This window comes from Benincasa hispida, unplaced genomic scaffold (assembly GCF_027475165.1).
Source record: "Benincasa hispida cultivar pf3 unplaced genomic scaffold, pf3_genome.v1.1 HicScf421, whole genome shotgun sequence".
Lineage (NCBI taxonomy): Eukaryota > Viridiplantae > Streptophyta > Magnoliopsida > Cucurbitales > Cucurbitaceae > Benincasa > Benincasa hispida.
In genome coordinates, this window is record NW_028326516.1 from 1 (window position 1) to 17,328 (window position 17,328).

A 17,328-nucleotide genomic window follows, 5' to 3' on the forward strand; every position below is an offset into this window, starting at 1 on the left:
TATAATATTTGATATTAAATTAATTAAAAAAATTTTAAAATTTTATTTTATTTTTCAGTTTTAAAAATCAAAATGGATTTTGGAAATATCAAATTTTGATTTTGAGATAAAGTTAGAAAATTGGAAAATGCAAAACACAAATGGAAAAACTTGGTTGTCCATTATCCATCTTCTACTTGCTCACACAAAAGGCACCACATTGCCTTGTGTAATTCCAAGAATGAGCTGCAACTCATGCAACTCTCTTCCTTCCATGATAGTGGGCAATATATTGAAGAGTTTGGAGTGAATTTCGAGCATGCAATCAAGAGAGAATTTTAGAGAAAATTTGTGTTGAAGAAAGAGTCCATCAACAAGATTGTTGTTGTGAGAAATTCTTCTTCATCCTTGAATTCTAGCTTGTTTTGAGTCCCACAACTCAATCTAGAGCACCAAGAGAATAGTGGGGAAGATCTTGAGGTGGTCTACAGCAAGATTTGGAGAATATTGCAGTTGAAGATTGAACTTTGAAGAGGTTCTACAAAGGTATGTCATGAAACTCACTTGTTTTCTGCAAGAACATGCTTTATATTTTACCAAAATTAATGAATTATAGTGCTTAAATGATTCTTATTGCTTCCGTTGTTGCTGATATATTCCTACAGATGCATCCCTGCTTGATGCTTCGCCAAACTACAGCCCCTTCATTCAGAGTGAACACTAACCCTGATGTCGATTTTCGAGAATCTCTATCAGTCTAAAAATCAAAGTCTGTGTATTCTACAAGGATCAAATCCTTATCTCCACTAGCACAACAACCGACCTCCCAAACAGTTAACCAACCAAAGAGTGCTGGAAATCGGGGTGAAGGGTCAAGTGGTTCCAAGTAGAAGAATGTCGTAGGTCGATCCCAACAGTTGGGGCGAATGTATGCCGTGACACAGCAGGAGGCAGCAGAGTCTCCAGATGTTGTGACCGGTAATGTTATGTTATGTGGGCAGTCTGCTTATGTTTTATTTGATCCTGGTGCCACACATTCATTTATATCTAGCTTGTATGCACCTAGTATAGATAGGTTGGTTAAACCTATGTCTGAAGAGTTATTTATCTCTACCCCTTTAGAAGATGTGATAGTAGTATATAGATGCTATAATCATTGTGAGATACTGATCAATGGTCAGAACTTCTATGCTGATTTACTTCCTTTAGAACTGTTGAAATTTGATGCTATCTTGGGGATGGATTTTCTAAGTAAGTATCATGCTTCAGTAGACTGTTACAAGAAGGAGGTAGTGCTCAGAAAATCAAATGGCCAAGATGCAATGCTGACAGGAAGCAAACGATTATTCGCGGGGAATTTGATATTGATAGTGAAAGCTTGGAAGCTATTGAGCAAGGGATGTAAAGCCTATCTGGCTCATGTGATGGTTGCTCAAGGGAAAGAGCTGAACCCAGAAGATGTCCCAGTGGTAAATGAATTTCGGGATATATTTCCTGAAGAACTATCAGGATTATCTCCCGATAGGGAGGTGGAGTTTACTATTGACTTAGTTCCAAGAAAAACTCCCATATCTCAGACACCGTATAGAATGGCACCGATTGAGTTGAAAAAATTAAAGTTTTAACTGCAAGTGTTAATTGACAAGGGATACATTCGATCTAGTGTATCGCCTAGGGGAGCTCCGGTATTATTTGTAAGGAAGAAAGACGGTACACTTAGATTGTGTATCGACTATAGGCAGCTGAATAAGGTAACGATTAAGAATAAATATCCGTTACCACACATTGATGATTTGTTTGATCAACTAAGAGGAGGCACGGTGTTTTCGAAGATAGATTTGAGATTGGGTTATCATTAACTGAAAGTGAGAGAAGCCGATATTCCTAAAACCGCATTTAGAACGAGATATAGACATTATGAATTCCTGGTAATGCCTTTCGGATTGACAAATGCCCCTACGGCATTCATGGATCTCATGAACAGGATATTTCATCCCTACATGGACCAGTTTGTGATAGTATTCATTGATGATATACTGGTGTATTCTGATAGTAGAGAAAATCATATTACCCACCTGAAAATAGTATTGCAGACGTTGCGAGATAGGCAGTTGTATGCTAAATTCAGTAAATGCGAATTTTGGTTAGACCGGGTAGTATTTCTTGGGCATGTTGTTTCAGCAGGCATTAATGTAGATACCCAAAAGACGAAAGCAATAGTTAATTAGGAACGACCCACAATCATTTCAGAAATACGCAGTTTCCTAGGGTTGGCAGGTTATTATCGGAGGTTTGTGGAGGGTTTCTCTAAGATAGCCCTTCCGTTGACGAACCTGACCAAGAAAGGCGTGAGGTTTGAATGGTCGTTGGAGTGTGAACATAGTTTCTAGGCGCTGAAACGAAAACTAGTATCAGCACCAGTACTTACCTTGCCTATTCCAAGTAAGGAATTTGAGATTTATTGTGACGAATATCGACAAGGATTGGGATATGTGTTGATGCAGGATGGGAAGGTGATTGCAAGTGCCTCCTGTCAACTTAAGAAACACGAGGGCATTTATCCCACGCATGATCTGGAGTTGGTAGTAGTTGTTTTGGGTCTAAAGTTGTGGAGACATTACCTATTTGGAGAGCATTGCAGGATATTTACAGATCATAAAAGCTTAAAATATATCTTTGATCAAAAGGAATTGAATCTAAGATAATGAAGATGGATTGAATTAATTAAAGATTACGACTGTTCCATCGAGTACCACCCTGGTAAGGCTAATGTTATGGCAGATGCACTAAGTAGGAAATCCTCAAGACCTAAGGCCATTATTGGTTCAATAAGATGAATGCTATTGCAGGAGTTCAGGAATTCCAGAACCGCCTTATTAGTGGAACCGTCAGGAGGAATGATAGCTACTTTTCGGATAAGGCCAACCTTAGTAGAAAACCTTAAGCGGGATCAGTTGGAAGACCCTAATTTTCAGAAGATTACCGATGTTGTGAGTAAGGGCATCAAGGTTGACTTTCAACTGGGAACAGACGATGTACTAGAAAAGGAGGGGAGAATGTGTGTGCCTAACAAGCTACAGCTTAAACAAGCCATTCAAGAGGAAGCACATAGTTTCGCTTATGCCATACATCCAGGTAGCACCAAGAAGTACAGAACTTTGAAGAAATCTTACTGGTGGCCTGGGATGAAAAGAGATATAACAGAATATGTGGACCGATGTATAGTCTGTCAATAAGTAAAACCTGAGAGACAAAGACCAACAGGATTACTCAATCCACTTCCAGTGCCTGAGTGGAAGTGAGAGCATATGACAATTGACTTTCTATTTGGTTTGCTTAAGACACCCTCAGGATTTGATGGCATTTCGGTAATAGTCAATACACTAACTAAGACGGCCAAGTTCATACCAGTAAAAGTTACTTTTACACTAGATCGTCTAGCTAAGATTTATGTGGATAGGATAATCAGTCAATATGGAGCCCCAGTGTCGATAGTGTCAGATCGGGACTCGAGGTTCACTTCAAAATTTTGGCCTAGTTTACAGAAGGCTTTGGGCACTAAATTGCATTTCAGTACACCTTTTCATCCGCAAACAGATGGACAGTCGGAAAGAACTATACAGACACTGGAAGATATGTTAAGAGCTTGTGTACTACAATTCAAAGGAAGTTGGGATACATACTTATCGTTGATTGAATTTACCTACAACAATAGCTACCATTCTAGTATCGGAATGGCTCCCTACGAAGCACTGTATGGTTGACCTTGCAGGACTCCAGTATGCTGGAACGAAGTTGGAGAACGACAATTACTGGGTCCAGAATTAGTTCAACAAATAATAGAGAATGTGAAACTTATCAAGGATAATCTTAATGCGGCTCGCGATAGACAGATAAGCTACGCCAATAAATGAAGAAGATAACTAGAATTTGAAGTCGGAGAACGGGTATTTCTCCGGCTATCCCCATGGAAAGGAATTCTCCAGTTTGGGAGAAAATGGAAGTTAAGTCCATGATACATCGGACCATATGAAATGGTAGAACGAGTTAGTCCAACAGCTTATAGGTTGCAGTCGCCGATGGAGCTAGCTCGTATACACGACGTATTTCATGTGTCGATGCTAAGGAAATACGTGTTTGATCCTATGCAGCACTAGCAACACAACCGATACAGCTCAAAGAAGATTTATCTTTCGAGGAAGAGGCTATCGAGATTTTGGATAGGAAAGATCAGGTACTCAGAAATAAGATGATTCCTTTGGTGAAGGTGTTATGGTGTAATCATGGGATTGAGGAAGCAACCTCGGAACCTGAAGAGCAAATGAGGAAGAGATACCCTCAACTTTTCAAATGACAGATCAGGTAAATTTCAAGGACGAAATTTCTTTTAAGGGGGAGATGATTGTAAACCCCGAACTTAGGTTCCCTGGATAAGCATGATTAGCCAAGGGATGTTATATTACATATTTATTAAGTAGAAATTCATGTTGTTTATAGAGATTATGAAGGAAGGGAAGGAAATATATTAAATGAAGAAACTCAATCATTAGTCTAGCTATAGGCACTAAGTGTGGGGTGACGTGGCAATCTGCTCTTTGATTTCAGGAAGCGGCAGAAAGATTAAAAGGGAATTGAAATTTCAGAAGTATGGTTTCGGAAATTGAGAAGAGCAAATTTAGCGAATTCGGTGCCATTTGAGAGCTGGGAGAATCTAGTTTTCAAGGTTGTCCTGCTAGAGATAGATTGCAGGAGGAGAAGAACAAAAGTGAAGAATTTGCAAAAGAGGCAAAACCACGGATTAATCAGGGCTCGAGATGAATATATGCATATATGTATATATATGTGTATATATATGTATATGTATATATATGTATATATATCTATATCTATATCTATATCTATATCTATATCTATATCTATATATATATATAACTATATATATATACATACATGCTCTGATACCATTTGGCATGAATCATGAAGATTGGACACGTGATGAGCATGTAGCATGAAGTAGATGGAGTTTGTGGAAGCATGCATGCTTGACACGTGGCAAAGAGAGAAATGAATTGATGATTGTTATGGAATGTGAAATTGTGAAGAATATTTTGAGAGATATGATGATTGTATGGAATGTAAAATTATTAAGAATGATGAATATATTCGTATTGATGAGACAATAGTTTAATATAATAGATATGTTTGAAATAATGATGAACACTTTTGGCAAATCGAAATATAATAAAAGAAGACTAAAGTAATTGTTGAAATTATAAAATTTGGTAAAGAAAATTTGATGTAAATAAAGTAGTTATTGGAAATATTAAAATACTAGGAACTTACTTGAATTTTGTTGGAGAAATGAAGAACTCTTTATTTTATTTCACAGAGTACAAATTCTCTTGTTTTTCTCTCAAGGCAAAGACTCAAAAGATTCGAAAGAAAAACTTATCTCCATATATATATATATACGTAATGGTAAATTTAGTCTTTTTTTTCTTTGTGAACTTAAAAACTAATAAAGGTCTAACCAATAATTAAAAATAAAACTATTTAAGAAGAAAATGACAATATTAAGTTCAATCACATACCTCTTATTAAGGGGAAAAAACCATATGGCAATTTGTTTCTTATTCTTTTTTAAAAAATTGTTCAACATGCAAGACAGAAATTTGAATATCTAAACTTTTTTTTTAATTATATAATTGATGCTTATACTTAGACTGATAGACCAAACAACTCAAAATCTTAATTTTTCTTTTCTTCAACATGCAGAACGAGAGACTCGAATCTAAAATAAATCATTTATTCGTCCCGTAACGAGTAAAGGGAGAAGCAATTTGGTCAATCATAATATTGAAGAAAAGGGGGGAAAAAACCAAACCAGAGTGAAGAAAGATCTCAAGTTGCCTCCATGGATTGCAACCCGGGAAAATCGGTTTCTAATTTGTTGCAACCTATTTTCAATAAATTTTTAGGCCTGTTTGGATTGACTAGAGAAAAAAATATTAATATAAAAAGTTCATTTTTTATTTAAACTCTTTTGATAAGAACTAGTTAAAATACACTTTAAAAACTATTTTGATTGGTTGCAAAACATTTCAAATTTTTTCAAAATGATTTATTTGTAAAATTAAATAATTGAAAGGTTAAACCAATCACACCCTTGAATTTTCTTTTGAAATGTATTATAAATATAAAAGATCAATTTTCAATGTTTAATTTCAAAATATTTTTTTCATGTAAAATTTTTACATTTTTAATTAAAAATTTCAGAAAACATAAACACAAGGAATGGTTCCTTATCCTATTTTTTTTTCCAATAAAATACCGATAGTATGAACACTATGCCAATTGAGCTATGCTTTGTTGGCTACCAAATGAAAATTTTCAACTTTACTAAGGCTACATTTAACGTTAGCCATGTCAAAAAAACTATTTGGAAAAAATCTCAACCATTTGCTAAAAACTGATTTACTGTTAAAAAACACTTTTTAAAACGCGTTAATTTTACGTTGACTTTAAAAGTAGTATCCTTCTAGCTTTTAGATCCTCCTAAAATTAGTTAGAATTTTTAATTAATATTTAGTTTTCAATTCTATTGTCACACCCGAGATTGTGAGCGAGAAAGTGGGTGAGAGCGAGAGTGGGAAGAGCGAGACTAGCGAGAAAGGGGGAGAGAGCGAGAGCAGCATGAACGCCTCATTCGAACGTCACGCCCACGCGATCGAAGGTAACCACCTGTGCATCGAACGACCGGACATTTATGTGTTGAATTTGGCCACGATCTTATAGATTATGCATTGAAAACCCTAAATTGAATACAAACAAAGCTTGAAGACGTAAGGGCAAACCTCAATTAAAATTGAGGTGTCCGATTAAGAGGAATTCTTAAACCCTAAGAAATTGTGTTGGATGCGTTTGGGAAGAACACATTGAACCAAGGTGAAGTCAACTTACGTTGATAAAGGGAGGATTAAACATTTGGCCATGCAGCCAAGTAGGTGGTGTCAACACTATAGGAGGTTTGGACGCCTATAAATAGAGCTGTTGGGATTGCATTTTCAAATCACAAATCATAAAATTCGTAAAAAGAGGGGAGAGTAAAGTGCATTGGACAGTGAGGGTGAAGGAGAATGCATCAACTTGAGACGATAAGATCCCCAATCTACTCGAGCGTTTGATGTAATTCCAAAGCCATATGAAAGATAAGAGAGTCTAGTTTTCATGGTAAGGCTGCCGGAGAAGAAGCTCTAAAGAATTGGGCTGAAGAATGAGGAAAAGACAGAGGGGTCGAGCTATCGGGTAAACTAGGCCAGTCTTGATGTTTGGATGATTCCGGCTAAACCATGAAGAGTTATGAGCTAAGATTTTATGGGGTAAAAAGGGAGCCCGAGGTAGAAAAGGAAATTGTTAGAAAGGCTCCTAAGCAATTAAGGTGAGTGTTATAGTTTTGATAGTTAGCATATGTCGTGAGTGTTATAGTTTTGATAGTTAACATATGTTGTGAGTGTTATAGCTTTGATAATTAACACATAGTGTGAGTGTTATAGCTTTAATCATTAACACATAGTGTGAGTGTCATAGTTTTGATAGTTAGCATATGTCGTGAGTGTTATAGCTTTGATAATTAACACATAGTGTGGGTGTTATAGCATTATAGTTTCGATATATCGTGAGCATTATGTTGGTTTGATAAATAAAGTGTGTTTATACAGTTTTGATAGTAAATGCATATTATGAGTATTCACTTAGCTTTATACTCTGATATTGGAATATATGCATCTGTGGATACAAGCTATATGCTTTGGTAATATGATGTTGCCATGATATTATTTGTGTGTGACTATGAAAACTGCGGTTATGGCCGGGATGTGGTTAACATGCTTAACAAAAGGTGCTTGGCGGGAAAAAATGGTCGGCTTCGGTCAGCGAAAAATAATTAGTCGGCTTCGGTCGGCGAGAAAATTGGTAGGCTTCGGTTGGCGAAAAATAATTAGTCAGCTTCGGTTGGCGAGAAAATTGGTCGGCTTCGGTCGGCGGAAAATAATAGTCGGTGACGACCGACAGAAAATATGGTCAAGTACCTAAGCATGACTAGCGGGATAAATAAAATGGTCGATGTGCACATTGGCGGGAATTGGGGTCATAAGAAGGTTTCCATAGGTGATTGTATTGATTGATGATATGATATGCATGCCACGTGTAACATTTTGGAATAAAGGTTAATCATTGCATGAATAAATCCATGATCATGCATGGGTACACTGTGATTATTATCATGTGATTGATTTCCCAAAATGATGATTTTCATCTTTAAAAGAACCACTCATTGGGCTTAGTAGCTCACACTTTTCAAATTGTTTTCCTAACCCCCCAGGTAGCGGAAGGTGAGGAGTTCCAGAGTGCTGCTAAGGTCAAGGTCTGCCACGTGCCACAATTACACTTCTGGAGAGTTGTTACGGTTGTCATTGTAAACTTTGCTATTAAGTCCTTAAGTTGTATAAACGTTATATCACTGTCGTAATAAAAGATGGGCCTACTTAAATCTGTTATAGTTTATCTCCTTGACTTAATCATTCCGCTATGTATTAATTATAGTATGATATCAGAGTTATTCCGCAAGAATCATTAGGCAGAAAGTGTAAGCTCCAGGGTTGATAACTGCTGCAGTCGCATCCCTCTCCCAGGCTGAGAAGGTGGTCTGGGGGCGGGGTGTGACATCTATACTTTAAAAAGAACCTTTATTTTATATATTTAACTATTTCTCACCCAATCAAATCTATTTTCTATATTTTATGAGTTAAATACATCATTTTTTGAAAAAAAGTATACCATATTCATTTTTTTTTAAAATAAAGCTATTTTCTTTAATATTTAAAAATTAATGTATAAAAGATATAATTTATCATACTAAACAATTATTTTAAATTTTAAATTACAAAAAAAATAAAATTAAAAAGGTTGATTTATTTTAATTATTATATCTAAAATAATATATTTTTGTATTTATTTACCGAACACTCTAACTTACTTTTTCAAGTTTAAGCTGGAATTTACCAAACACCCTTTTACTTCTTTTCACAACTGATGTTTCTAAAAGCACAACTACCAACAATTATTTTAAAAGCTACAATAATCTTAAACGGAGCGTTGGAAAAGAAACATAAAAACAAAAATAAAATAAAAAAAGCAGGAAATGAAAAATATAAAAATAAAACCATTAGTAAGTGGACCTTTTCATATATCTTAATTTGAAAACTAAATACTAACTGTGGTAATGGTAAATCATCTCTGAAACTAAATTCATTAGCACATCCATCTATATGAACATGCAAAATACATTAATAACACACAACTAAAAACACACCAAAAAGAAAAAGAAAACGACGCGGTTCTCCTCCTTTTTGCATGTCCAAATTATTTCCCCTCATGTAAATATATATTTTTCTAATATACAAATCTGAACCTCTCTCTCCCTTCCTTCTATATCACCATATATAAAAAGTGATTATTATTTTCAAAGGAAAGGAAAGACTCAGATTGTATATTAATTATTTCTCCCTTTTTCTCCTCTTCTATTCTGGTTCACTCGAACTGTTGTCAAACGGCGGTTTTAGCGCCGTCTGGCGGTAGTTTCTTTTTGGGCATTGAAGTAGACGGCATCAACCGGGAGACCCAGATCGTTGTCGGTAGCAAAGGCTCGGGTGTTGAATTGATCCCTTGAAGAGGGTGGATTCACTGATTGTCTTCGTTTCTGCTTGAATAGAACAAAAACAAACCTGTGGATTCCTATGTTTGGTGTTGGAATCTCGTAACTTACTATCTCTCTCCCTGTGGTTCATTCATTTACAAAATTTATTGGTTTTAATATTGTAGCTTAATAGTTAAGATATATTTATATTGATCGTCAATAAAAAGTTATAAGTTTATTCTCTTTCTCATTATAAGAAAAATCTGCTTAATCAAGAAGGAAAAGGATGGAGCGCTGCCCATTTCTAACTTGTATGTAAAAATTTCAGTTTCTTTTAATCTTTAATTGATCTATTAAAAGTATTTAGAAAATTAGGAAATAAAATTTCAGTTTCTTTTAATCTTTAATTGGAGATTTTTTTTTTTTAAATGTTACGTTTTTTCCCCACAAAACTCAAGAAGAAAGGGCAATATCACCATAAGTCAACTTGACACAAATCATATGTTATTAACCTAGATGTTTGATCTCAATAATAATAATAATAAAATAAATAAATAAGAATCCAAGGAGGGAGTTTTCTTAAAAAAAAAAAAATTTATATAGAAAATACTGGAGTGTTATCTAAGCTGCACAAGCAATTGTCCAAAAAATTTTCGTGTAGCAAGTTGTTTTTTTAAAAATGATTTTTTCTTTATAATTTTTTTTTATACACTAAAAGGAATGTGAAGCATGAAATTAGGTTGCACCTAATAATTTCTCTTAAAGGTGGTCTAAACCAAAGCTAAGAAGGAAAGGAAATAGACAATATATGTATATATGTAAAAAAAAAATTCTTCTAATCTCCCCGCTAGAAAGTTTTTTATTTTTTTATTGTTTACTTTTTTTAGAAGAAAGTTTATTATTATTATTATTTATTTTGAATATATATATTTGGTAGGAAAAGTTACCGAATGTGGTGTCTGTAGTGCCAGGGATATCTGTTACGATCCTGCAATAGAGATTTCACAATTAAAACTATTTAGGGTCTATTTGGTAGAGAATTTGAAAACAGAAATTTGAAACAAGGGATTAAATAAAAACAAAGTTGTATTTCATGTTTTTAGATATGTGTTTGGTAGCAGAATTTAGAAATTGAATTATAATATAAACAATTGTAAACTAGTTATAGTTACTGAATTTTAGTTGACAATAAATTATTATTAATTTATTTATGAATATATTTTATGCTAAAAAATTGTATAATTATTATTTTGTAATATAATATAATTTAAAATTGAAATTTTGGTCCCTGTGGTTTAGAGTAAGTTAAAATTTAAGTCTTATTGTTTATAATTATAATTTACCCCCTATGGTTTGATAAAAGCTTCCTAATGAATAGTTCATATGGTAGGAGCTATTTAAGAGGATTTAAAAAGCCATATGAACTATTAAACTGTAGGAACTAAATTCTAAATCTTAAAATCATATGGACTAACTTTTAACTTGATCCAAATCACAGGGACGGAACTTGAAACTTAACTTAATTTACTTTAGAATACATTATATTTTTTATTTTTTTAAAAAAATTGAATTAGGTTTATAACATAACATTTTTTATTTCTAAATGTTTTTATCTTTATCTAATATAATTTTGCATTTAAAATTTTAAAATTCAAATTATGGATACAAAGAAAACATAAAAATATTTCTTTTAGAATTTGTAGTGTTTGAATCACATAATCTCAAAAAAAATTTCAAAAATAAAATTTGGGTTGTCTGCCAAACATATATTCGCTGAACTCAACCAATCTGAAAACATAAAACAAAATCTAAATTACGAAAGTTTTCCTTTATAACTTTTGATTATGTTTTCAGATGCAAAAGTTAAAAAATAATAAGTAAATAAACAAATAAATAAGAAACCAAGATGGGAGTTTTTTTCCTCCTTTTTCTTTTTTCCTCTCCTACTTTTATTAATTAAAAAAAAATATTTTCCTATTGATTTGTACTTATAATTTTTTTTTTAGAAATTTTCATGGATATAGATATTTTTCGATATTTTAACCTATTTTAATAAGTTTGTAATAAAAAAAACATGTTGAAATTATATCTAAATATTGTAAATATTGTAAACATTTTTAGATATTCTTCTATCTAAATATTGTAATAAAAAAAAAAAAACAATTTTAAGAGGTTCTTTGACAAGTGGAAAAGATACTTATATTAACATTCCTTAAAATTGAAAGTTACATTTGTTCAACTTAAAAAATGCTAATAAGGAGAACATGTTGACAAATATACCCTCAATTAATATATAGCAAATAAGGAGTACAATCGAGTAATTATGCCTTTAGTGGATGCAGAATAAATTATACAAGTAAGTAAATAAATACTATATTGCAGTTTATGAGAAATAAAGGGGATCTTCCAACTTTCAAATACATGTATTTCTTTTCTCTATGAAAGAAGGTTTTTTTAATTTTAATAAATGTAAGAGGCAAATATTAGATTATTTTCAATGTTTTCTTCCAAAAATAAACTAAAAATATAACCAAATGAAACCCAAATAAGACCAAAAAAATTTTAAGCAAGATAAAAATGAAAGAAAAATCTGCAAAATTAGCCAAAATCAAAAATACTTTCATAATCAAGTATTTAATTTATGTAGGAGAAAAAAAAATCATATTTGTAATTAATAGAATCATTTGAAAAAAATTACTTAAATTGAAAGGTATTTTGGACACACCTCTTTAAGATGTACATTAAACTTAGAAGGTATTTTGAACACATCTCTTTAAGATGATCTTTAGATCCAAATTTTTTCTTCCCTTTTTGGTTATTGTATGGGTCATCTTAAGGTCCATTTGTATTTGCTTGGGGATTTTTTTTTTTTTTCAAAAACACCATTTTTATATAAACACTTTTGATAAAAACTTATTAAAATACACTTGAAAAACTGTTTAGAGTGGTTGTCAAATACTCTAATTTCTTTTTAAATGATGTATTTTTTAAATTAAATACTTGAAAATATATTCCAAACACACCCTTAGCAACATTGAAAAACACTTTTGAAATCGTGATCAATTTTTCTGAAAACAACCCTAGGTTATTTTTTTAATATAATATATTATGATGAGGATTAAACCTCTAATCTTGAATATGAGTTGAACTATGCTCATTTATAACTATAGATGATTATTTTTCTACTTTCACAAAATCTCTCACGATATATTTTTGAATTAATATACTTTTTAGGTCATAAAATGCACTCTTAAAATTATTTTCCCTCTTAAAAAAGTTGATGAAAATGAGAAGGCACTGCATTCAATGCATAAAGAAAAAAGTCCAAAGAAAACAAAAGAAAACATTGGTCATTTTAGAAAAATGTTATGGTCATTTTCCAAAAGAACTTTGGTTATAAACTGAGCATTAAGTTCCTCTTAATATGTCGGAAATCCTGTAATCTCTCGAGTTTGCTGAGAATTTCTTCAATTCCGTCCATCAGATGGTAATAATACTTCTTATAAGTGTAGGAAATTTTTTGGCAAAACGGTTCTCTTCTTCGAAAGACCTATTTATACTTGGACTTGCATGTAGGTTTATCTTAATTAAACGTTGCTTGACATATTAATCCTCAATCCAACATTTCTAAGGCTGCCACATAACCCATTTATTAATTAACTAAGCTCAACTCTCCAGCTTAACTTCGTCGCATGGGCTTGCGGCCACTTAAGTCTATTCTTGGTCATTGCATAATCCTACTTAGCATCGCACCCTCTGAACGTCACCTTCGATGCATTGGTCCATAATCACCCTGTTTGCCAATTTAGCCCTTACCATTTGCATATGAGATTGGTCGCATACTTTTCCTATACCAACCTCGAATTTTCCTCCTCATTCAAGAGCCATCTTACTTCCTCCATGGCCTTCCACATACCACATAGCTATACTTTTCCATAATGTCCCCTTCTTGGACATCTGGTCGCATAATTCAACAAAACTACCTGCATAGCGTGTCATAACTCCAAATGCATAAAATTCTCTACTTTCCTTTAAATGTTAACTTCTCTCTACTTCACTCGACAACTTGAAATTCCACACTTAGCACATTTTCTTGTCCTCTAAGTACTCCAGAGTATAGCTTCCGAACACTTAGAATATTTTCTCTAATTCAATTATACGTACACATACATTGAGCTTCCCACACACTTCAAATAACACAAACATTATAAGTACATACTTCCAAGAGCTTAATTACATAATTAAGAGGACTTAAACATAATTAGCTAGTAAAACAAGTTTAGGGATTTAAAAATTATGCCTTTAATGAATGCAGAATAAATTTTACAAGGTAAGTAAATAAATACTACATTGCAGTTATGAGAAATGGAAGGGATCTTCCAACTATTAAAATACTTATATTTCTTTTCTTTATAGAAGAAGATCTTTTAATTTTAACACACGCAAGAGGCAAATCTTAGATTATTTTCAAAGTTTTCTTCCAATGTTTACCATAAAATAATTACTAAATGAAACCCAAATCAGACAAAAAAAAAAAAAAAAATTAGGCAAAATTAAAATGAAAGAAAATTCTGCATAATTAGCCAAAATCCAAAATACTTTCATAATCCAATAACGATGAGTTTTATATCGATTTTCGCATTATCATTAAACAAAATCAAATTTGATTGGGTGTGGGAGGTTCAAACTTCCGTACTCCCTATTGTACTCTAATAAAAAGTTCAAATTTAGTTTGGTTGTTTTCACATACACATGCAATATTTGCAATATAATTCATCACAGGCATATATATAACCTTAAAAAAAATCAACTCATATGTAAATGTTTAATTACCATTGTAAATGCTCCTTTAAATAAGGATCACTTGGACCAGACATTGGGATTGGTGCGCTAAATCTCGCGAGTTCTGTAGTTTGTAATTGTAATGTACAAATAATTTATTTATTTAATAAAATACGAGGTATTTTATTCGACATTTAGTAGCATTAACCCATCAAATCAATAAATTAACATCAAAGGTTATCTTCGGTTGCTTAAACATGTATATAGAGACATACAGGTGGATCATGTTTAAGTGATAACCTAAATGGTCTGTAGTAGATGGATAAGATTAGATATCTTATACTGGTGATACTACAAATGCACCCCTTTTTGTAGATGTTACAATTGTTTTAAAGTTCTACAAATGATCTGATCTTGATCATTCATGTAGAGACATGTGAGAGGCGGTGTTTTATACAAAAGGGTTTGTATAAGACCAGACCACGAAATGAATAGTCTCATTATATAAAATCGTTAATAATAGAGACTTATATTTTACCAAGATGACCATAGATGACATGACCTAAATTCTGAGTGAGTTGTGAATTCCTACATATGAAGGCGATCCTTTGATTTGCATGGGTGAGAGTGGAAAAATTACCGACTCAATATGCTTACCATTTCGATGATTCATTTGATGAGGGAGCTTGAAACACAGATACACAAGACGAAATTTACTCCTTCCCTATTGTTGGGGTAAGTAGATAAATTACTCCTTTAAGGGCTGATTCCCAGGCTTGAACAATGTGACGCCACACCTTATTGGCCTGAGAGGGGTTTGGTCATAGTTAGACTATGACTTATTATTCATTAAAGGAATCAATGGTACTTAAGGAGTTAGATGTAACTATACGGGCAAAACAATAATTTTGGTCTAGTTATATTTATGAGCAATTTGTGAAGAGTCATCGCGCTATTGACTGGTTATATCCAATGGACGTAGAAATATATCTGTAATGCGAATAGTGCAGTTGTCGGTCTTTAGCGGAGTAACCGACATTTAATGGATGTTGAGTAATTTAATTTAAGGAGGTTAATTAATTATTCAAGTGCCATTGAAGCTTCAATCTACAGGTCCATAAGATCCCTTCTGTAGCTCAACTACGATAACTGAGAATCAATTTAATTTTGAATTGCTCAAAATTATTTGAGAGAGTTAATTATATATGATACAATTAATATAAGGTATTAAGTTTATTTGAGATGAAATAAATATTTGAATATGATTCAGATATTGATTATATGGATTGGATTCATATAATCAACTTTAATATAAATTTGATTTATATTAATACTATAAATTATTGAGAGAAAATACAAACCATAAATTATATTGTATTTGATAGAATATAAACTATAGATTATGTGTTATATTTGATATAACATGTAGTTATATAATAAATTAGTTATTATACTATTATTTAAATTAAAATTTAGTTTTAATTTAAAATTAAAGGGGGGAGTTATTAAATAACTTCCCTCCTTTATTTCTCTCTAAAATAACGTGTGGTTATGGGAAGTTAGCAGAGATCAAATTTTTCCATCTTCTTCCCTTTGCTTCTTATACAGAGAACTCAGGGATTTTTTCCAATAGCACACAGAAGATCTCCCCCTAGAAAATTTTCTCGTCTCTATCTTCTCACTCACTCCCAAAATTAAATACCATAGAGCCCACATAACTCATGTGATTCTCAAGCCCTTAGAAGAATAACAAGGTTTCTTATGATGGTGTCTAGCCCTTTTGGTTTTGGGTTGCTGCTTTTGTTTGTGATCAATAGGAGAATTTGTGACCAATCAAGAGAAATTCATGAAGATTCATTTGGCTTTAAGGGTAAGTGTGATTAACCTCGAATTCCTTCTATATTGTATCTGAAGCATGTTGTAAATTTTGTTAAAATGCATAATGTAGTTCTTTGAAATTTTAATTCTCTTTGAGTCTAAAATTGGGACACAATTTGCGCTTCTGCATCGAATCTCACAGTCTTTCAATTAATATCAAAGCTGTGTTCTTAGTCCCAATTTTAATTTTTCCTTAATCAAAATTCAGTTTATGGTGGGATTTGCATTAATGTACGATGTTCATGTTGAAGAATGGTTATTGGTTTTGTGATTATTGATGTTTTCAAGATTGATCTTTAGAATTTTTTGTTTTAATTTACAAATTTGGTTTGTAAGGGCTCGTTGTTTTGGGCATTAATTTGCAATCGAGTTTGGAAATTAATTGTGCGTGTCATTCGTGAGTTTTGGCAACTTTATGGAGAAAACGAGGCCCAAATAGGAGCAAAATCGATGGAGTTCATGACTGTAGAGTAGGCAACTGTATAACAGCATTGCATGATTGTGCCCTAGCATTGCAACGTTGTGAAGAGGTGGACAGAAGGATTTTTCCATAGTGTTGCAATGCTAGGTCACAACATTGCTACGCTCTGAGATGAAAAAATTGATGCGGTTCAGTTCGTGGTTCTATCGGTTTGCATGTGGCTCACTTGGTTCGAGTGGTTCACGGGTTCGAGTTTTTGGTTTGGTTCATCAATTTTTTGTTGTAATAGTTAGTTTTTAATTTATTAAATTAATATAAATGTTATATTAATCTAATTAGTTGTTTAAGAGTCCAATCCCTATCCATATATTGTTCTTTAAATTATGCATTTGATATATGGTTTATTTTTATTTAATATATTTCATAATGTATACCATATAGAAAGTCCCACCATAGGTTATGCATTTAATCATGCATCGTGAATATTATAAATGTTATAATGTAGTTGCATGATTTAATTTCATAGCATGCTCATGCATCAAATAATATAAATGTTATAGTATATGTTTGCATG

At 32.6% G+C, this 17,328-nt stretch overlaps 1 protein-coding gene across 1 annotated transcript; it reads left to right on the forward strand.

Annotated features, from left to right (window-relative positions):
- Positions 1 to 905: 905 nt before the first annotated feature.
- On the forward strand, positions 906 to 4,333 carry LOC150030231 (uncharacterized). Its single transcript, XM_090309923.1, has 5 exons — positions 906 to 957; positions 1,189 to 1,508; positions 2,484 to 2,561; positions 2,829 to 3,198; positions 4,131 to 4,333. The coding sequence occupies exons 1-5, from the start codon at positions 906 to 908 to the stop codon at positions 4,331 to 4,333; spliced, it is 1,023 nt and encodes a 340-aa protein (XP_090166049.1).
- The last annotated feature ends 12,995 nt before the right edge of the window (positions 4,334 to 17,328 follow it).

Bases quoted from the DNA above. Each gene is read 5' to 3' on its own strand.
- LOC150030231 (XM_090309923.1), top strand. From the start codon at position 906: ATGTATGCCGTGACACAGCAGGAGGCAGCAGAGTCTCCAGATGTTGTG. The intron at 1,509-2,483 runs GTGGAGTTTACT...GTGTTGATGCAG, and splicing joins GATTATCTCCCGATAGGGAG to GATGGGAAGGTGATTGCAAG. The intron at 3,199-4,130 runs GTATAGTCTGTC...GATCCTATGCAG, and splicing joins AACAGAATATGTGGACCGAT to CACTAGCAACACAACCGATA.